Below are 20,258 nucleotides of genomic sequence, written 5' to 3'. Positions count from 1 at the left end.
GAGTTCAATACCTGGTTGGGGAAACAAAGACCGTGTACCTGAACTACGCGTCATTGTGCTCTGGAGCTTAACTGCTGAAACATGCCACAACTAAGACCGACACAGTCAAACAAATAAATATTTTTAAAAAACTCAGAATTTTTGGTACATGCCCTTGTATTTCCGCTCCTTACTACAGTCAAGTATTTAAGCCACTTTCTGTGTCCCAAGTGAGTAGGTCATAGTGTATGGGACCTCCAAGCCAGGCCTCCTTCTATCCCACCAGCCCCCCAAGGACCCCCAGGGTGGCAGGCAGCCAGCGTACCCACGATGTCAAAGCAGACCCCGGTCTCCAGCCGATGTTTCCTGTACAAGTTCTTTAAGACCTTGGCGCTGCCAAAGCGTTTGAAGCGACTCTTCACGTTATTGTAGAACCATTCCAGAGACTGGATCCTGAGAACTCTGAGGACAACACAGAAGTAGGAAACAGAAAATCAGAATTAAAGGAGAGAATTAGGAAACAAGGAATTGCAAAAGCTGCCACAATGCTTTGCAAGCTCCTTCCGTCAAGACATAGAGCTTTTTTCTCTGCTCCATGGATCTGGGCTGGCCCTGTGACTTGCTCTGACCACCGAGACTGGTGGAAGCAATACTGTGCAAGTCCAGAGCCTGCCAGCTTCCTCTCTTGCTGCTCCTGGACGCCCTGCAACTCACTGCCATGTGAACAAGCCCAAAATAGCCTTTGGGATGACGAGAGACACTCAGCCTGATCACCCTTCTTGCCCCAGCCAATAGCCAGCCAACCCCTGGACAGGAGAGCGAGGCCACTGACTGCTGGCTGACTGGAGATGCATGAGTGAGCATAAGTGAGACAAGCAGAAGAACCATGCATCTGAGTCCATCTGAAGAGCAAGCTGATAAATGTAGCTATTTGAAGCTACTAGCTGACACATCTGTTTAGTAGCTCTCAGGCTTTATAGTTGGTAGTCTTACTACATTAACAGCATTTCTAATTCAGCTTGGGAAGACAAAAGAGCACAAGTGAGACCCTGGGCTCTATGGCAAAATTCTGCAGCCTCTTACTCATTCAGCCTGAAGTACCGCAGGAAAGAGGTTTCCTGGTCAGCGCTATCACCCTTGGTATGAAACGCTGACGCGATTCTTCTCTTTATTGCCTGATGAGAACAAGTTGCTAAACCCCTCCCATTTTAAGAATAGCTTTTGTTATTTTTCTTGTTATGAATGGAAATAATGCATAAACTCATTTTAAAAGTTCAGAGAAGCAAGATGAATATAAACACTTCTAATTCAGTGGAGGAACAAGCACATGTTTAGCTGCCCTTCTTCCCCAGATGCCAGTGAAATGTGAGATGTCTAAAGGGAAAGAAATTTGTAGAAATGAAGAGTGGAGCATGGAGGAGAATCAGAGATTCTGACAGATTTCTGGAAAGTTCTAAGTGAGTGATAGCATAAAGGTAACAGGGAATGTTGTCCTGCAAAACAGTCAGAAGGACTGGGACTCACAGACCAGTAGGTCAAATTTAATGTTGAATGGTGAATACTCATTGGTAAAAAAGAATGAAATCTGCACAATATGGCCTGCCAAAACAGGAGACATAAGAGATGAGAGTTCGATCCCTGGGTCAGGAAGATCCCCTGGAGGAGGGCATGGCAACCCATTCCAGGATTCTTGCCTGGGGGATCCCATGGACAGAGGAGCCTGGTGGGCTACAGTTTATATGGTCGCAAAGCGTCAGACAAGACTGAGTGTCTAAGCACACATGCCCACAGCAGTATGGATGGTCTTGGAGGGCATCATGCTGAGGGGAGTAAGTCAGACAGAGAAAGACAAATGCTGTATGATATCACTTATATGTGGAAGCAAAAAAAGGACAACAAACTAGTGAGCAAAACAAAAAAGAAGCTAGCTGACTCATAGAAAAAACAAAGTTGTTTGGTGCAGAGAGCAGGACTGGATTATGAGACGGCCCTCACAAAGCTAGTTTAGTAACTGTTGATGACAGTGAGGCCTCTGGGCCCCCATCCTTGTTCCCAAACTGACAGTTGGTCCAAAGATGCTTGGCTCTAGTCAAAAATAGAAAGCAGTTCTCTAATAAAATTGAACGATCTGCTTGAGGAGGACTAAGACTTCAATACCGGGGTTACCACCTGGTGGTAAAGCCCTCCTTGTTCAGCACTGAGGGAGCCCCACCTGCCAGCCTGCCAGACTTTGTCCATGTACCCCAGAGTCAAGCCTGCCAGCTCCACAAACTCGGAGCTCTCTGCACCAATGTCCCCTCCTTGGGAGGCCCTCCCTGACCCCCCTAAAAACCACCACCACCATGCCAACACATCTATCCTCTTCCTCCCATTTTCTCTCCCCAAATTCCTAGGGTGCTTCTCTGTACCTGATGTTTAATTTTATATAATTATTATTTATAAGACAATCAGTACATTAATATTCTAATTAATAATTATTAAGTTGTTTATTATCTATTTTCTATTTCCAATGGAACATATGCTCATGGAAAACAGGTTTTTTCTCCCACTGCAGTGTACATAATAGACAATAAAATCTAGTGACGGATGGACACAGCTTTAAATCTATTTTTTTCACTTAATATTCCTGATGGACTTTAATGTTGTTGAACAGTCTTCCCCACAGCATTTTTAGTAGCCCCAGAATTCACCATAGTATGAACATAGCATGTTTTATGTCACTAGTCTCTTGTCTCTGGACATTGAATTTGCCCATTTCATTTGCTATCAAAAGCAATTCTGTGATGCATACGTTGGCAGCTAAATGATCAACATATCTACAGTTGTGGGTTCTTGAAGTACAATTGCTGGGTTCAAACATGTCAGTCTTTCAGAAAGTTTGTACCAATGTCCCTCTTCATCTGCAGTGTGAGATTTTGAAGTCCTCAAATTGGGGTGAGGTGTGAACCCCAAGAAACCCCCGATGGAGTGGCCAGTTTTTCCATGGAAAAGCCCATGTCTGAACCCCAAGTAAAGCACAGGAAGCAAGACAAAAGGGCAGAGAACAAGCATCATCCCCGCCACTCTGGCTTGGTAGACAAGATAGCAAATAGAGGCTCGTCTTCCCTGAGGGAGGAAAGCAGCTGTAAATGGCAGAATGTACCAAAGGTGTCATCCTTTTACATAAAACTGCACTGTATCATCAGTATCATTACTATTAACAAAATGAACACCATTATGTGAGTGCTTGCTCTGTGTTGGGCACTGTGCCAAAAACTTCCCTTGAATCACTATGAAATTCTCATGGGCGCTGGAGCAGGCTGGACTGGCCCAGACCCCGACATTTATTGCCCATTGCTTGTGAGCAAATTACTTAATCCCCTAAGCCTCATGGGATCCTTCAGCTCCACCATCCCACCTCCACTCCCTCCTCCAGGCGGTAACTGTTCTTGCCTGTTCACTGGATGCCAGCCCCTGTCTGCCAGGTGTTGTTCTGTCTGTATGACTGTACTTTTCAAGGTGGTTGTCGTCGTTCAGTTGTGTTCGACTCTTTGTGACCCCATGGACCGCAGCGCTCCAGGCTTCCCTGTCCTTCACTATCTCCCGGAGTTTGCTCAAACTCATGTCCATTGAGTTGGTGATGCCCTATACTATAATACTAACAATATTTTCTTTATTTTCTGTGCTTATTTTTTTAATGTATTACTTGTATGAAATTATTTTTTTTCTTCCTTGATTAAAAATTTATTTGGCTGCATTGGGTCTTAGTTGCGGCACGTGAGATCTTCACTGCATCCTGGAGGATCTTTCATTGCGGTGCATAGACTCTCTAGTTGTGATGCACAGGCTCAGTAGTTGTGGCACGCAGCCTTTGTTGCTTCATGGCATGTGGGATCTTAGTTCCCAGACCAGGGATCAAACCTGCGTCCCCTGCATTGCAAGGCAGATTCTTAACCATTGGCCCACCAGGGAAGTCCCTTGGGTGAAGAGTATTATAAACCTATCACAGTCCAGTACTATTATAGCCAATTGTGTTAGTTGTACCTAGGCTAACTTTGTTGGACTTGGAACAAACTGGAGTTATGAACACACTCTCAGATTGGAACTTGTTCTTACGTAGGGGATTTACTGTACTTCAAGTGCATCATAGGATGAGCTCTCCCTTCCCTGGTTATACCAAAACTCTATGGCATTTAGAAACACTTTGATGACACGGAAACTCAAATGCCTCTGCTTGCTCAAGTCAGAGAGGGGAATCAGGGCTCTGCCTGGGCTGCTGGAAGGTGGCAGGATGAGAAGAACTGAATCCTTAGAGAATGACCAGCAAACCTGCAGCCTCATTTGGAGACTAGAAAGCTTTTCCGTAGAACGGATGCATTTTAGATTATGTTTTGACTTTGAGTTAATGTGGAGAGCGTCTCTGGAAGCCCCAGGGAATGCTCAGTGATGATTACCTTCATTTGCTATTACTGCTTTCATTTCACTTATTTTAAAATTCATGGCTCAGAGGAAACTCACAGGATACGTACGGTTCATAGGGCAGAGGTGTGGGGAGAAGGCTGTGGGGACAGCCGCACCCAGGATGGACTGGCTGAGTGCTGCAGGGTCCCCAGCCCGCCCTCACATCTCCAGCCGCCTCCCGAGTAGAGGCAGCTTCAGGCAAGCGTAGATGAGGAGGAAAGAGCCCCGTGTCGTGTCCCACTGGGACAAGATGCGTCTGTGCGTGAATTCCTTCATGTGTCCACTCATTCTTTCACTCCTCGCTGTTTATTGAGTGCTTCACATGCAGGCACTGTGCTGCCACATGCCGCCAGGTATGGGTGGCGACAAAACCAGCAAAGCTCGTACCCAGCGGTGCTGTCAGACTAGTCCCTTCAGAGAGCGCCAGAGGCATCATGCCGCGGAACCAGAAGTCAAGGCAAAGGCATCTCCAGGATGGCTGACAGGCTTTGGATTCTGTATCACTCCCACAGAGGTGTGAGAACAGAGTCCGTCCTGATTTATGGCGCGGGCATTATTTTCTGGACCTAAAACCTTGAAGTGTAGTTGATGAATAACAATGTGTTAGTTTCAGATGTACAGCAAAGTGTTTCAGTGGTAAACACACACACATATAAATATATATATGCATATTATTTTTTAGATTCTTTTTCACTATGATTTATTACCAAATATTCAGAACAGTTCCCTGTCCTATACAGTAGATCCTTGTTGTTTATCTATTTTATATGTATTAGTGAGTATCTGATAATCCCAAGTTCCTAATATATTCCTCTCCCTCTCCTTTCCCCTTTGGTAGCCATGTTTGTTTTCTATGTCTATGAGCCTGTTTCTGTTTTTTTTAAAATAAGTTCATTTGTATCACATTTTAGATTTCACAAATAAGCTATAACATATGATATTTGTCTTGCTCTGTCTGACTTACTTCACTTAGTATGATAATCTCTAGGTCCATGCATGTTGCTCCTAATGGCATTGCTTCATTCTTTTTTATGACTAAGCAGTATTCCATTGTTCCACACCTTCCGACACAGGCGGCATCTTTTATCCGTTCATCTGTTGATGGGCATTTAGGTTGCTTCCATGTCTTGCCTGTTGTGGATAGGGCTGCTATGAACGCTGGGGTGCATGTATCTTTTTGAATTAGAGTCTTCATCTTTTCCAGACATAGCAGGCATTTTCTTTAATGACACCCGAACTGCCCCTTCTCACTGCAGTAAACACATAGGAGAGGTGCCTTAGGAAGGACAGGGATCCATAGGGCTGATGATGAGACTTATGGTGAAAAACTTTCCAAGTTGGAACTGTACAGAGGGACCCTGCTTTATTTCTCTGGCTTATTTTGTAAGTGATCCCAATTTGTCCCTAAGGATGCCCATACAAAGGTTCTTAGTCCTGGGCGGTTTCACAATCTAACCATGATAATTTCTTTCAACACTAAAGCTTTAAATAAGTCAACAGCCAAGCCTTCGAAATTCACCAATCACAACATAGTCAGAACTGATGACATTTAGTCCTTGGAACTACTGTTGGTTTGTCTGTAAAATGACGGTCACCCAACGAGGGAATACAGGAAAAGGATCAGGTTTGGAGGGAAGGTGGTAAGTTCAGTCAGGACGCCTGTATTTGGGCTGCCCCCCACATCCTCAGGTGGCAATACCTGGTGCTTATTGGATGTACTAGTCTGTAGATAGAAATCTGAACTAGAAAAATGGATTTGGTGGTCTTTGGTCCACAGGTAGCACTGAAACCAAAAATTGGGGTTAAGGGAGGTAAAAATAATCATTATCTCTAGTTTACAGGGAAAATGGAGACAAGTAATTTGCTAGTCACTGACTGAACTAAGAGCAAATCAGGGAACAGACTGTAGACTTCATCCTTGGGTCAGCGCCTTGACATCCGCTCAGCTTATTTTCCTTCCAAAACCTCTAGTTAGCGTTCTTACTGCAAATGATGGCTTTTGCTTCAAAGTGTAAGCAAATAGAAAGCCCCAGGGATCAAGAATTCAGAAGGAAATGTCAAATCATTGTATCATTTCCCCCCAAACAACCTACTTATCATTCTGTGGATACTAAACACTTCAAGTCACTTGTTTGTATAAGCAGTTTGCTAATTTTTTGTCTGTGACATGAATAAACTTACAAACATGGTGCATTCTCATCAGAAGACAGACTGGAAATTACATCACAAGAGCAGCACTGAAATTACAACCCCAGGAATGCCAGACTGATTTCAGCTCATTAGACAAAATAACAGGATTGTGAAGAGGAAGGAACTGCCTACGCCAGAACTGCTCAGATCCTGCTGCTGGTGATGAAGCAAGGCCGCCGTGGCCCTCAGGTCCGGCACGGCAGGCGCTGTGCACACAGACGGGGGACAGTCTGTGGATCCCCCGGCCTCCTGCGCAGTCCTCGGACCAGCTGTGTGGGCACCGTACAGAGCCTCGATAAAAATGGCAATCCCAGCCCTCTGCTCTCACCCCGAGGCCGGCGGAATCAAACGGCACTTTAGCAAGATTCCCAGGTGGTTACTAGGTCCATCAAAGCTTAATAAGCACTGGCCCAGTGAAATTAGCTGGGTGTTTTCTGAGTTCACATATGGTTTTTGTTTTGTTGTTAATTTAGACCACAATCTACTTAGGTAGGACAAGTTGTCTCTCTCAACAGTTGACTTGCCTCCCTCCTTCCTGTTTTCCTGGGCTCCCCTGGTGGTTCAGGCAGTAAAGAATCCACCTGCAATGCAGGAGACCCGGGCTTGATCCCAGAGTTGGGGAGATCCCCTGGAGGAAGGCAAGGCAATCCACTCCAGTGTTCTTGCCTGGAGAATTTCATGGACAGAGGAACCTGGTGGGTTACAGTCCATGGGATCACAAAGAGTCAGACATGACTGAGTGACTAACACTTTCACTTGCTTCTCCTGCTTTCTAAGGAAAAAGAACTAAACTGGCTGATAAAATAGTTTGGAAGAGGAATAGAATAACTACAGTGGTAGTCCCAATTTCATGTGCTTCCATTACAGAAATAAATGAATAAATAAAATGCCAAAAATACTGATGAGCCAAGTTCAAATCATTATATAAAGCAAAGTTTCCCAAACAGTCTACAGCAGACTAAATTGATAATGATGAACTAACATTACTTTGTTGGTAAGAATTAAGAAGCACAGCAATTAAACTCCATGACCAACTCAAGAGGACCCTGATGATGTATGGATAACAAAGCATCTCTCCTAAAAACTGTAAGCACAACCATGATCGGTGAGCTCTGCCTCACAGAACACAGAATGAGAAGATTCAGCACCAACAACACACTAAACGGACATAAAAGAGAGGAAACTCTAGGGCTTTCAAACAGATCGACTCTAATACGGGCAATTGGTTACACAGAGGACGAAACCACTGAGACTCCCATGAGAGGATGGTGAGGCATCCAGAGGGTAGCCGCGGGGAAGCTGCCACCACCCCAGGGCCAGAGGGGCCAGGGAGGAGGTGGCATTGGTGGAAGGAACATCCTGGAGCCAGGAGGTGGGACCACAAAGGAGATGCGGCTGCTGCAGAGATGCTGCCCAAGGCAGAGAAACTGATGCATTATCTTCTCTCTTCCTCCCACCCTTTCAGGGAGTGAGGAAATAGTCATTAAGCTAAGTTCTATTATAAGAAGACCGTTCGAGAAAACTCTAAGAAAGTAAAAATCGGAGAGCCACCCCTCCTCCTGTGTAGACCACAGTATAGGATCAGGACCGGTAACTGACATCAGCGTGGACCTCGGCTGCTTGTCACATGAGACAGCAGCTGTCCGGGGACAGACTTCCCTGAATGACAGCGTGCATTCTTACTCCTGCTGACGGAGGCCCGGGGAGCCCAGAACTTTGCAGCCAGGTCTGTCACCCTGCTGATGGCCGCTCCCCCCAGGGAGCACGTGTAATGGGGAAAGGACAAGAGAAAGTCTTGCCGCCAGAATCACTCAGACCTCCTCTGCTGTGTGTGTGGCGCTCAGTCATGTCCGACTCTTTGCGTGGCCATGAACTGTAGACCGCCAGGCTCCTTTGTCCATAGGATTCTCCAGGCAAGGATACTGGAGCGGGTGGCCATTCCCCTTCTCCAGGTGATATTCTCAACCCAGGGATCAAACCCGGGTCTCCTGTGTCCACTGAGCCACTGGGGAAGCCCCTCTCCTCTGCTGAGTGAGACTCAACTCTTAGGAATCATGATTTCTATGTAACTCCTTGGATACAATGTCCCTAATATAAATTCAAAGTATGATTACCCAACTTACTAGAAAAGCAAAACAAAAACCCCACTGAACAAACAAACCTTTTGTCTCCCCCAAATCTGATCCTTGGCTATTTAACCTAACAGAGGTTTTTTCCCCTCCCAGATGCAGAGGAGATAATATTTCATCAGATTTTTCTAAAGATTAAATGATATAATACATGAGAGGCACCCGGCACAGTATCCTGCCCTGTGTAAATCTTCAGGATGTGCTTTTTTTATTATTATTATTATTATCATCAATATTATTATTTTAAGCCCCCTGCATCTTTTTTTTTTGGCAGGATGTGAGTATAATCAATAGATAAAGAGTAAAAATAGACTTGTCAGGAAATGTGTTCAATTTTTACATTTCATATTAAGCGAAAGGTTAGACTTTAGGGTTAAGGTGGTTCTTAACCTTTAGCAGTTCTTAAACTTAAAACCCAGCTTGCTGGGCCTGACTTCAGAGGTTCTGATTTGTTTTGTCTGGGCGGGCCCCAACTATGAGCATTCCTGACGCCATGCAGGTGATGTGAGGCTGCTGCTCCGCAGTCCACACTTTGAGAATCACTGAGCCTGAGGCTAGATCCGGCATGTTGTAAAGAACACAGGACGATATTACCGATTCCAAGCCATGGGGAAAACAACAGAATGACAGGCAGGTGTTTGGAAAATAAGACTCCTTCAGCCCTGACAGCACGAAGGCCCTTGGGCGCGGAGTCAGAGCTGTCAGTTTCGAGAAGTCAAGAGACGCTGAGAGACTAAATGGGGAGGAGCAGCCCTCACGCTGGGAACCCTGAGCATGTCACTAGGGGTCGCAGCCGGTCGTGGCCGGGAGGCTGCAAGTGCCATGTTCAGTTGATTCGTGACAACTGCCATTAATGTGAGGGTGGGAAGCTGGAGTCGACAGACAGCAGCAGGGAAAGCCTGGGAGAGCAGTGAGGCTGTGTGTCTGTGTGTGACGGCCCACAGCTGCCCCTGGGCCCTCTCTGCACAACTTCTCCAGGTCGCACCATGGCTAACGGGAGAGGGAAGAGGAAACGGGCTGAAGGAGAGAATAAAGGGGTGGATTTTGAAGATTTTTTTTTCAGTTTTAATATTTTTTACTGAAGTATAGTTGACTTACAATGTTGTGTTAATTTCTGCAAAATAGTTCAGTGATCCATTTATATACATTCTTTTTAAAAATATTCTTTTCCATTATGGTTTGTCATAAGATATTGAATATCGTTTTCTGTGCTGGGAAGCAGGGCCTTGCTCTTTATCCATTCTATACACAAAAGCTTACATCTGATAACCCCAATATCCCAGCCCATCCCTCCCCCAATGCCTTCCCCTTTAGCGACCACAAGTCTCTGTGAGTCTGTTTATCTGTGTCCGTGAGTCTGTTTCTGTTTTGTAGATACATTCACTTGTGTCATATTTTAGATTCCACGTGTAGGTGATATCATGTGGTATTTGTCTTTATTTTTTTTTAATTATATTTATTTATTTTTGGCTGTGCTGAGTCTAGATGTGGTGATCAGGGGCTACTCTCTGGTTGCAGTTCACGGGCTTCTCATTGCAGTGGCGTCTCTTGTTGTGGAGCACAGGCTCTAGGATACTCGGGCTTCACAAACTGCAGCTCCCAGACTCTAGAGCACAGGCTCAGTAGTTATGGTGCAAGGGCTTAGCTGCTCCTCAGCTTGTGGGATCTTCCCGGATCAGGGATCAAACCTGTGTCTCCTGCATTGGCAGACAATTATTCTTTACCGATGAGCCACCAAGGAAGCCCTGTCTTTCTCTTTCTGACTCACCTCATTAAGTATCATAATCTCTAGTTGCATCTGTGTTGCTGCCAATGGCATTATCTCATTCTTTTTATGGCGGAATAGCATTCCATTGTACATATGTACCACATCTTCCTTATCCATGCATCAGTTGATGGACATTTAGGTTGGTTTCATGTCTTGGCTATTGTGAATAGTGCTGCTATGAACATGGGGGTGCATGAATTGTTCTGATTTATAGTTTTGTCTAAATATATGCCCAGGAGTGGGATTGCTGGATCATATGGTAATTCTATTTTTCGATTTCTGAGGAACTTCCATACTGTTTTCCTCATTGGCTGCACCAACTTACATTCCCAACAACAGTGTAGGAGGGTTCCCTTTTCTCCACACCCTCTCCAGCATTTGTTAATTGCAGCCTTTTTTTTAAAAAAAAAATTATTTACTTGTTTATTTTTTTGTTGCACTGGGTCTTTGTTGCTGCTTGTGGGCTTTGTCTAGTTGTGGCGAGCAGGGGCTACTCTTTGTTGTGATGCAAGGACTTCTTGATGCAGTGGCTTCTCTTGTTTCGGAGCATGGGCTCTAGGCACACAAGCTTTGGTAGTTCTGGCACCCAGGCTCAGTAGCTGTGGAATACAGGCGTAGTTGCTCCACGGCATGTGGAAACTTCCTGAACCAGGGATTGAACCCATATCCCCTGCATTAGCAAGCGGATTCAAATCCACAGTACCACTAGACAAGGCCGGTAGACTTTCTAATAATGGCCGTTCGACTGCTATGAGGTGGTACCTTGAAAATATTATTGATGAGAGTGCTTCCATTAAGGCTGGAAAATAAAATTATAAATAGTTGTGCTTTTTAAATAAAAAATTTAAACTTAAAATAATATATACATGCTTTTCAACTTTTCACTGTTTTTTTTCAGATACTTTAATATGCTAAAAAAATTATCATTAAAATATATAAGAATATTACATAGGGGGATAATTATTTCCTTTTGTCTCAGTCTCCAGTCAGAGGTATTCACTATTAATAGACCCTGTCTTTAGTCAAAATGTTTGCATTTTGACAGCAAATATTTTGTAATAACTATAAATGGTATATAACCTTTAAAAATTGTGAATGACTATATGGTACACCTGTAACTTCTATCATATTGTATATTAACTATACTTCAGTGAAAATACTTATATTTTATTCTTTGTGAATTTTTGCATTAATTTTGCTTTTTAAACATACTGTCATTTAAATATTTGCCTTAATTATTTGGCTTTGGTCACGCCCTTAAATTTTGCACCCAAGGTGAGTGCCTTGCTTACCACACCCTAACTTGGCCCTGAGAGGGCAGCCGCATGTTGGCACTTTGACAGTAGGTTCTGTGGTGGCAGGTGAGTGCCTGGGGAGACACAGCTGTGCCCCTGGCGGGGGGAAAAGTTGCCCAGTAAAGCAGATGACCCCAGGGGGAGAAGGTGGTGCCCGGAGAGTACAGTGATGGTACCCAGGGGAGTGTGGTGATGAACACAGTGCCCAGAATACACTAAGGATGAGGAACAGCTGGGGAGAAAGTGGAAAAACATCCATGGATGTCACGGGCTAGTTGTTGAGACTTGTGCCCTTAAGAGATTCCCATGAATCCATAGGTGTGGGATGGGGGGAGGAGTTTTGGAGGAGGCTGGGGTCCTGCATTAGTAATTAGCCTCCAACTAAACAAAAAAAAAAAACCAATGAAGCTCCATCACCCAAGTAAGTAAGTATTAGTTGCTCAGTCGCGTCCAACTCTTTGGAACCCCGTGGAATGTGTAGCCCACCAGGCTCCTCTGTCCATGGAATTCTCCAGGCAAGAATACTGGAGTCATTCCCTTCTCCAGGGGATCTTCCTGACCCAGGGATCCAACCCGGGTCTCCTGCATTGCAGGTGGATTCTGTACTATCAGAACCAGGGAAGCCTGGGAAGGTCTAAATAAGGAGACATTTCTGAGATGGTCTGGAGGCGGAAGTGTCAGGGCATGCTCTGTCCTTCCAGGACTTCCCAGCTGTCATTCATGGGTCTTGGGCACAGTGCCTCTGCTTTGCAGCCACTCTGGCTCCCAACCGTCTGTCCCTACCTGTCCCTCAGGAAGCCCTCCCCAGACTCGATGCCACTGGCACTGACCTGGCCCTGCACTCTTCCATCTCTCCGGCATCTCCGTGGCTCTCTGCTCCACCCTTACGCTTGATTCATTCCTCTCTGGTTCAGCGAGTCGGAATGATACTCAACCAGGCAGTTATTAAGCCTGGGGGGTGGGGAACGAAATGGTTTCTTTTAGCGTTGGCTCTTTGGAGGCAGGAATAAATGTCATTGGAATACGGCTTTTCTTTTGCCTTCTTAATTGTAAAGCTGATTGGGACTTAAACATCTTTCACTTGTCAGAATCAACCTGAAGTAAGAGAATTTAACTGCATTTATTTGAAGAGCCACTGCTCTGGCTCTAGCTACAGAAATCTGCACTCGTGAACCGTGCGGGCCCAGCAGGGAAATCTCACATTCGTCTGGTGCTACTTTGCGTGAACTAGGGACCAAGACAGCAGAGAAAAGGCAGTCAGCACACGTGGATTCTTGCCCCAGTCACGTCACTCTATGTGTGGTCTGGAAGACATGTTTATCTTTCTGCATCTCACCTCAGAATACAAATGATCACAGCTTCCTTCAGCCAAACTTTCAGGGACGCACAGTTGCATAGGATCTCGCCTCACCTCCCACATCCTGACACAATGAGGTATGCCAGCTTTGAGGTATGATAACATCTTCACATTTGTATTTTAAAAAAAGTGTGTAATTTCCTTTTTGGCTTATTGTTAACATAATGTTGCCATCACTCAAACTGATGAATAAGCCAAAAAAGGAAATGACACACTGCTTTGGGGCTCCCCAGGTGGTGCTAGCAGTAAAGAATCTGACTGTCAACGCAGGAGACACAAGGGACATGGGTTCGATTCCTGGGTCAGGAAGATCCCCTGGAGGAGGACGTGGCAACCCACTCCCGTATTCTTGCCTGGAGAATCCCCATGGACAGAGGAGCTTGGCGGGCTACAGTCCTCGGGGTCGCAGAGTTGGACACAACTGAGCGACTTACCACCTATGTAACATTGTATCATACAGTGAGGTGTCTTTAAGTTCCAAGCTGGTTGTTGGGACAGAAGGATGATCTGCTTACTGTTTATATTAACCAATTCTGGACTTAGCTATAATAAACACATAATGTACTACTATGAAAATGAAAAGGCAAGGACTTTGTTATATTAAGTGGATGGTTAAAGATAATGTAAAACGTCACTGTTTGTTTACAGTGGATCGTAGCTGCTGGGGCTGCCATGTACTTGACAGGATCCCTCACTTGTTGAGTGCCTACCACACACCTGGCATGCGGCCAGGTCCTTTTAGTCCTCAAAATTAAATGATGAGACAAGTATTCTTTTGTGAAAACAAAGGCTAGATAGCTGGTCAACAGTGAAGCCAATATGCTCTCTTGTTTTTTGCTTGTTAATTTTCCTTAAGTAAAAAAATTGAATAGATGTGTTTGAATAGATGAGTTTGAAATGTATCTCCTGCTCACCATGGTCACCATCCATCCAGTTCAGAGGCAGACAATGCTATCAGTTTCTTATCACCTAGGCACACACAAGACAATACTCCCTAAAATATTCACCCCTGCTTTTTTTCTGTACAGATGGTAGTATAGTACCTCTTTGCACTGTTCCAGAGGAACACATCTGGTGATCATCCCGTATCATAAACATAAAGCCTCCTTACTCCTGTTTCGGGGTGTACTATATTTTATTTGGCTTCCCTGATAGCTCAGTTGGTAAAGAATCTGCCTGCAACACAGGAGACCCTGGTTCGATTCCTGGGTTGGGAAGATCCGCTGGAGAAGGGATAGGCTACCCACTCCAGTATTCTGGCCTGGAGAGTTCCCTGGACTATATATCCATGGGGTTGCAAAGAGTCCACTTTCACTTTCACTATATTTTATTTGGGGCTTTCCAGGTGGTGCTAGTGGTAAAGAAACCTGCTTGCCGATGCAGGAGACGTATGAGACCTGGGTTGATCCCTGGGTCAGGAAGATCTTCTGGAGGAGGGCATGGCAACCCACTCCAGTATTCTTGCCTGGAGAATCCCCGTGGACAGAGGAGCCTGCCAGGCTACTGTCCACAGGCTCGCACAGAGTTGGACATGACTGAAGCAACTTAGCAGGCATATTTTACCTGTGCCCAACTGATTGGCATTTAAAATATTTCCTAATTTGCTTTTACATCAGTGTGGCAGAGAATGGCCTTCACACACACACACACACACACACACACACACACGAAGGGAGCAGAAGGTTTGTTAGGAAAAAACTGGGGAATCTTCCTTCTAAAGGGTCTAGGCAGGATTTTGAAGGATGTGCTACCCCCTTACTGTGAAGTGGTAGGCAGACTATTAGGCAAATCATCATACCAGCTCCCATCTGTGTGTGTGAGTGCATGCTTCATCATATTCATGAGGACGCAGGGCACTCTGCTTACAGCGCCCACTGTTGATAAAGCACTTACTTAGAAAAGGATCTACAGATAAACCAAGGGTGCTGAGGAAGGGAAGAAACTGGTTCTCTTTTGCCCACTGCCAAATAACTGCAGCCTGTGGGTGTGTGTCTTTCTTCCAGACAAATGCAGGTGCACAACATTCTGTTTACACTCTCCTGGAATGAACTGCATCAGAAATGGGTTCTCTCCACATACGTGGGGCATAAATGCAAACTTTGAAAAGGCACAAGCCTCACCCACTCTTTTTCATGGAAAAATCGATGGCCACCTCTTACAAAAATGGAAACACATTTATATTCAGCAAATCAAAGAAGTTAATGTACTTCAAGTTAATTCAAATGTAAATCCAAAAAAAAAAAAAAAAAAAAGGCTGCTGTTGTCCTTTGACTTGAAAAGTATGTTGGAATCATACAGTGGTTTTCGATGCAAGCCATGTGACCCGCCCAGTTCTTGAGACTGGTCATTTGGGGGGTGAAAGTGTGAGGAACTCCGACTTGAAGGGAGCGGCATCGTGAGCTCAGATCAGAGTTGGCAGGGCTGCTGGGAGAGATGAGAGCAGGAGGGAACCGCGGGGCTCTCTTACAATCATGACTGAGTTCCTCCAGCCACACTTCCCTTCTCCTCGAGTTGACAAGCTCCTCTTGGACAAGGTCGGCAGCACTCGCACTGTCCATGCTGTCGACAGGCATCCCTAATCCCCTTTCCAGCGTCCCAGTGTGAGCAGAAGGGACCTCCACGTGGGTTCTGTGGTGTGCCCCGGCCTCTGCAGATTTCTCTCGACAGGGACACTCAGGAGGCTCCGGGTGCCACGCTGCAGGATGCATCCTTCAGGAGTGGAAATTACGTGCAGTTGCTACCAATCCCCACCTCCAGGGTGGGAGCCTGGCCAAAGATCTTGCACGTGTAGGTGGTGGGGAGGGGGATATTTTATCTTAGCATTATCCACGATGGTGGACTTCAGAGCTCCTCCATTTAAAAAAAGCCAAAAATATCTCTCTAGAGATGCCGTGAATACATTTCGTAAATTGCCTTTCGAGGGGGCTTTCAACAAAATTCTCCTCAAAACTGAAACCACTGACCAGGATTCAACTAAGCGCCGCAGAATGCAGCAGATTTTTGAGTTCTTGAGAGCATCATAGTACAGAGGATAGGCTGTGGAGCCAGCTTGCCTGGTTTAACTCCTGACTCCTCCACTTCCTAGCAAGTGCTGGCTAAGTTCCCTGACCTCCCTTTCCCTAGTTTCTACATCTGTAAAATGGGTGCAACATATCTGCCTTCTGGCGTTATGAGGAGAACCGAGTGCTCAGCACAGTAATTCAGCACAGAATAAGCTCTCTTGAGACTTCCCTGGCGGTCCAGTGGCTGGGACTTTGCCTTCCAGTGCAGAGGGTGCAGGTTTGATCCCTGGTTGGGGGCTTGGATGCCACATGTCTCATGGCCGAAAGAGTCAGGATGTGGAAGAGAGGCAATACTGTAACAAATTCAATAAACACTTCAAAAAATGGTCCACGTTAAAAAAAAACTTTAAAAAATGATACAAATAAATGTATATAACAGAAAGAGACTCACAGACTTAGAGAAGGAACTTAGCTTGCATGTACACACTGCTTTATTTATAATGGATAGCCAACAACGACCTCCTATGTAACACATGAAATTCTGCGCAATGTTATGTGGCACCTGGATGGGAGGGGCGTTTGGGGGAGAATGAACACATGTATATGTATGGCTAATTCACTGCTCACCTGAATCTATCACTTTGTTAATTGGCTACGCACCAGTACAAAAAAAAAAGTTTTTAAAAATCTTTAAAGAAAGATAAGCTCTCAATAATGCTTCCCTAGTGGTTCAGATGGTAAAGCGTCTGCCTAACATGCGGGAGACCTGGGTTTGATCCCTGGGTTGGGAAGATCCTCTGGAGAAGAAAATGGCAACCCACTCTAGTACTCTTGCCTGGAAAATCTCATGGACGGAGGAGCGTGGTAGGCTATAGTGCATGGAGTCACAAAGAGTCAGAGATGACTGAGCTACTTCACTTTCACTTTCAATGCTAGCTCTTATACAGAAAAATAATTTCCCTTTTCCACAGGCTTATTTTGGTGGTGCTTGCGGGATCTGTTTGCAGAGGCAGTGATTCAAGGCCCAGCCTCTGAAGAAGCTGAGAGCCTCCATGGCAACAGATGAGCCTTTTTTCTGGGTTCTGGCAAGGCCACTGATACCAAGTCACAGTGATGTGGAAAACAAGGAGTCAGGACGATGGCTGGAGTGCCTTGCTCTACCCAAGCAGTACACAGGGGGCCTTGCCAAGCAGCACAGATGCCGCCTCTCAGAGCGCCCGGATTTTTCTCACAGTTGTCGTTTGGCCTGGCAAAGAGAGCTTTTATCTTTCAAAGATACTGATGTCTTCTGCCTCGTACCCTCAGCCCCACTGCTCTGAGGTGGGGGCACTGGGAGAATCTGCTGGGCTGCACCCCACTTCCCAGGCTGCCTACACAGCAGCTCACCTCAGGCCGGTCTAGACAGCCCTCTAATTCAGTTCTTGCCATGAAATCACACAGAAATTGTGGCCTAGGCTGGCCACCCCTGTGGCCAGAGGTGACGCAGACACGGTACAATCTTTGATTCTGTTGGTCACTCATTTGAGGGTTTTGTTGGAGGGGAGCGGAACTTACAGAGTCAGAGGGACTTACAGAGACCTTCCCACTGGTTTATCACGCTGCCTTTGTCATGTGACTTCATCCTCACATTGCTTGCTTGCTAAGATGCTTCAGTCGTGTCTGACTCTGTGACCTCATGGACGGTCACCCGCCAGGCTCCTCTGGCCACAGGATTCTCCAGGCAAATATACTGGCGTGGGTTAGCATGCCCTCCTCCAGGGGATCTTCCCAACCCAGGGATCGAACCCACGTCTGTTACATCTCCTGCATTGAGAGGTGAGTTCTTTACCACTAGCAGAGTCTCCCTTATTCCTGGGAGGATTCAGGCCTAAGAGACACATCCTAAGTCAGAAGAGAGACATGGGAAAGATACCAGCCTTGAGGTCCGGAGAGCCGGGTTCCCTGTCCCCCTCTGTCACGCAGTGGCTGTGTGACCAGGCTCAGATCACGTCCCTCCTCTGATATTAGTTTTCTTATCTGAGACACTCCATGGGTGCATGAGCCCCACCTTCAAGTTGAGACATGCGTTTAGGGTTTGACTGCCATGTGGGGTGTATCCAAAGGATACACGGATACAGTTTATCCCGTGGATAAAACATGTGGGGGCCAACATTTGAAGGGTCAGTGGTCACAGATGTTGTCCAAGGGTTGGAGTCTGTGTGTGTGTGTGTGTGTGTGTGTGTGTGTGTGTGTTGGCAGGCTGGGGAAGAGGGAGAGGGGTGAGGTGTTGTGTTGTACAGCCTCTATGTGTGTGAGAGAAAAGGGGGAAAGTGTACATGTCAAAGACCCAGGGAGAGACACTGGATGTCACTCTGTGAGTGAGGGAAGGAAGCTGGGGAGAGAAGAGGGCGGGGAAAGAGGAGGAGGGACTGTGAAGAATTCAAGAGCATATTGCAAGTGCATGTGAGGAAAAGGGAATGGGGAGAGACGGAGAACAAGGAAGAGAGGAGTTGTGTGTGTGTGTGTGTGTGTGCGCGCGTGTGTGGCAACTTGATCAGTGGCTGGACTGTACACACAGCTCCTGCCTACACAGTTCTCAAAAACCTCCCCAAGGTCCCCAGAGAAGCTCTGTCAGGGTCTTTGGGGAATTCCCTTCTCCAACTGGCTCCAGAGCAAGGCTGGATTCTCTCAGTCTGAGGATAGAGGATCAGGAGGCCCCTCAGGGGTCCGCTTCTCTCATCAGGGCCTGATTTCTGGACCTGGGTACCTGAAAGTCTGGCTCTGCGCTGGGAAAACAATCCCCACTGGGTCCTGGGGTGCCTCAGAGCAGCACAGCCTGTGTAGGCAGCAGCTAGAAGCTGGCTCACCCTCTCCGCCCAGAGAATGAGGATGCCAGGCTCTGTTTACAGCTCCAGGCCTGGCGACGTCATCCCAGAAGGGATGTGAGGAAGGAGGAGTCGGACTCTATCCTCGTGAGGACTACTCCAGTTTGGAGGAGGTGCGAGGTCAGTTTGGGAAATCGTGAAAAGAGCCCATAGTGGAAATCTTCCTTTTCAGAGTCTGGCATCCATTCATCCTCTTCCTGATAAAACAGTACCCCAAATATTTGGAGAACTGCCTCTCCCCACTCCTTTTCATAGAGTTGACCTTGGCCCCAGGAATGGATCTGGCTTGAATCAGGCGTCTTCCGCTGCTCCCAGCCACAGTGATTAGATCGGGGAGGGACAGGTGAACACACATCAGGCCAGTGTGAGCCACGCCTCAGACTTTGTTCAACACTCTCAAGAGGGGTGGTTTCTAAGGACATGTGATGGAGAGACAGAAGGGTTAGAGTTCCGGCTGTCATCTTATGATTGTGACAAGTGCGAAACTGCAGCCGACCAGCAGAAAGCAATGGAAAGGAAAGAGACAGTCCTGAAGGTACAGTTTAAGCTCTGGATCCAGCAGTACCCAAAGCCACATTTCCCTACCTTGAACATCTCTGATTACATAGCAGATACATTCCCTTTTCTTGAAGCTGAGTTGGGTTTTCTATCACTGGTGACCCATGGCTGACACAGAGAGGAATGGGATTCCCAGCCCCCTGCTGAGAATCCACAGTGTACTGGGCAGGAACAGTGACCGGCGCTGGGGGAGGAAGTGACGCAGCACGAGGCTTCTGTCCCTGGGGGTGCTCAGTCACTTGGGAGGGGAGATGTCTGGATAAGCCAGCACCCTAGCGACACATATCCATGTGCCTCCAAGGAGAGGAGCTGACAGTCTCCTCCAGAGCCGAGATGGGAAGGCCAGTGGGGGACAGAGGAGTCGGGACATGGGGTTGTCACTGGGTAACAAGCACCAGCTTTAGAGATGGAAGGACTGAGACCTGAATTCCACCACCTCTCCAAGTCTCCATTTATTCACGTGCAAGAGGGGGAGTCTTATCTCCTAGTTTTGTTGTAAGAATTAAGACATTTAACCAGCTACTCAGGACATATTTGTTGAGCACCTATTATGTGCCAGAAACTGTAGACAATATGGTGGGCCAAACAGAGGGGGAGCTTATATTCCAGTGGGGGAAGCATTCAAACAAGAGCCTACCGATTTCCCTGGTGGCCCAGTAGTTAAGAACCCACCTGC

The 20,258-nt window shown here is 46.4% G+C and overlaps 1 protein-coding gene across 1 annotated transcript in view; it reads right to left on the bottom strand.

Moving 5' to 3' along the window:
• MYRIP (myosin VIIA and Rab interacting protein) overlaps window positions 1–20,258 on the bottom strand; it is a 216,081-nt gene that overhangs the window by 77,239 nt on the left and 118,584 nt on the right. Inside the window, exon 4 of the mRNA XM_061127836.1 lies at window positions 305–441. Within this exon, the coding sequence (XP_060983819.1) occupies window positions 305–441 (137 nt within the window). The remainder of the gene's footprint in view (window positions 1–304; window positions 442–20,258) is intronic.

The sequence above is a fragment of the Dama dama genome, chromosome 24 (genome assembly GCF_033118175.1).
Source record: "Dama dama isolate Ldn47 chromosome 24, ASM3311817v1, whole genome shotgun sequence".
NCBI lineage: Eukaryota > Metazoa > Chordata > Mammalia > Artiodactyla > Cervidae > Dama > Dama dama.
The sequence above is the reverse complement of the archived record's forward strand: the minus strand, read 5'-3'. Positions and strand labels throughout refer to the sequence as shown.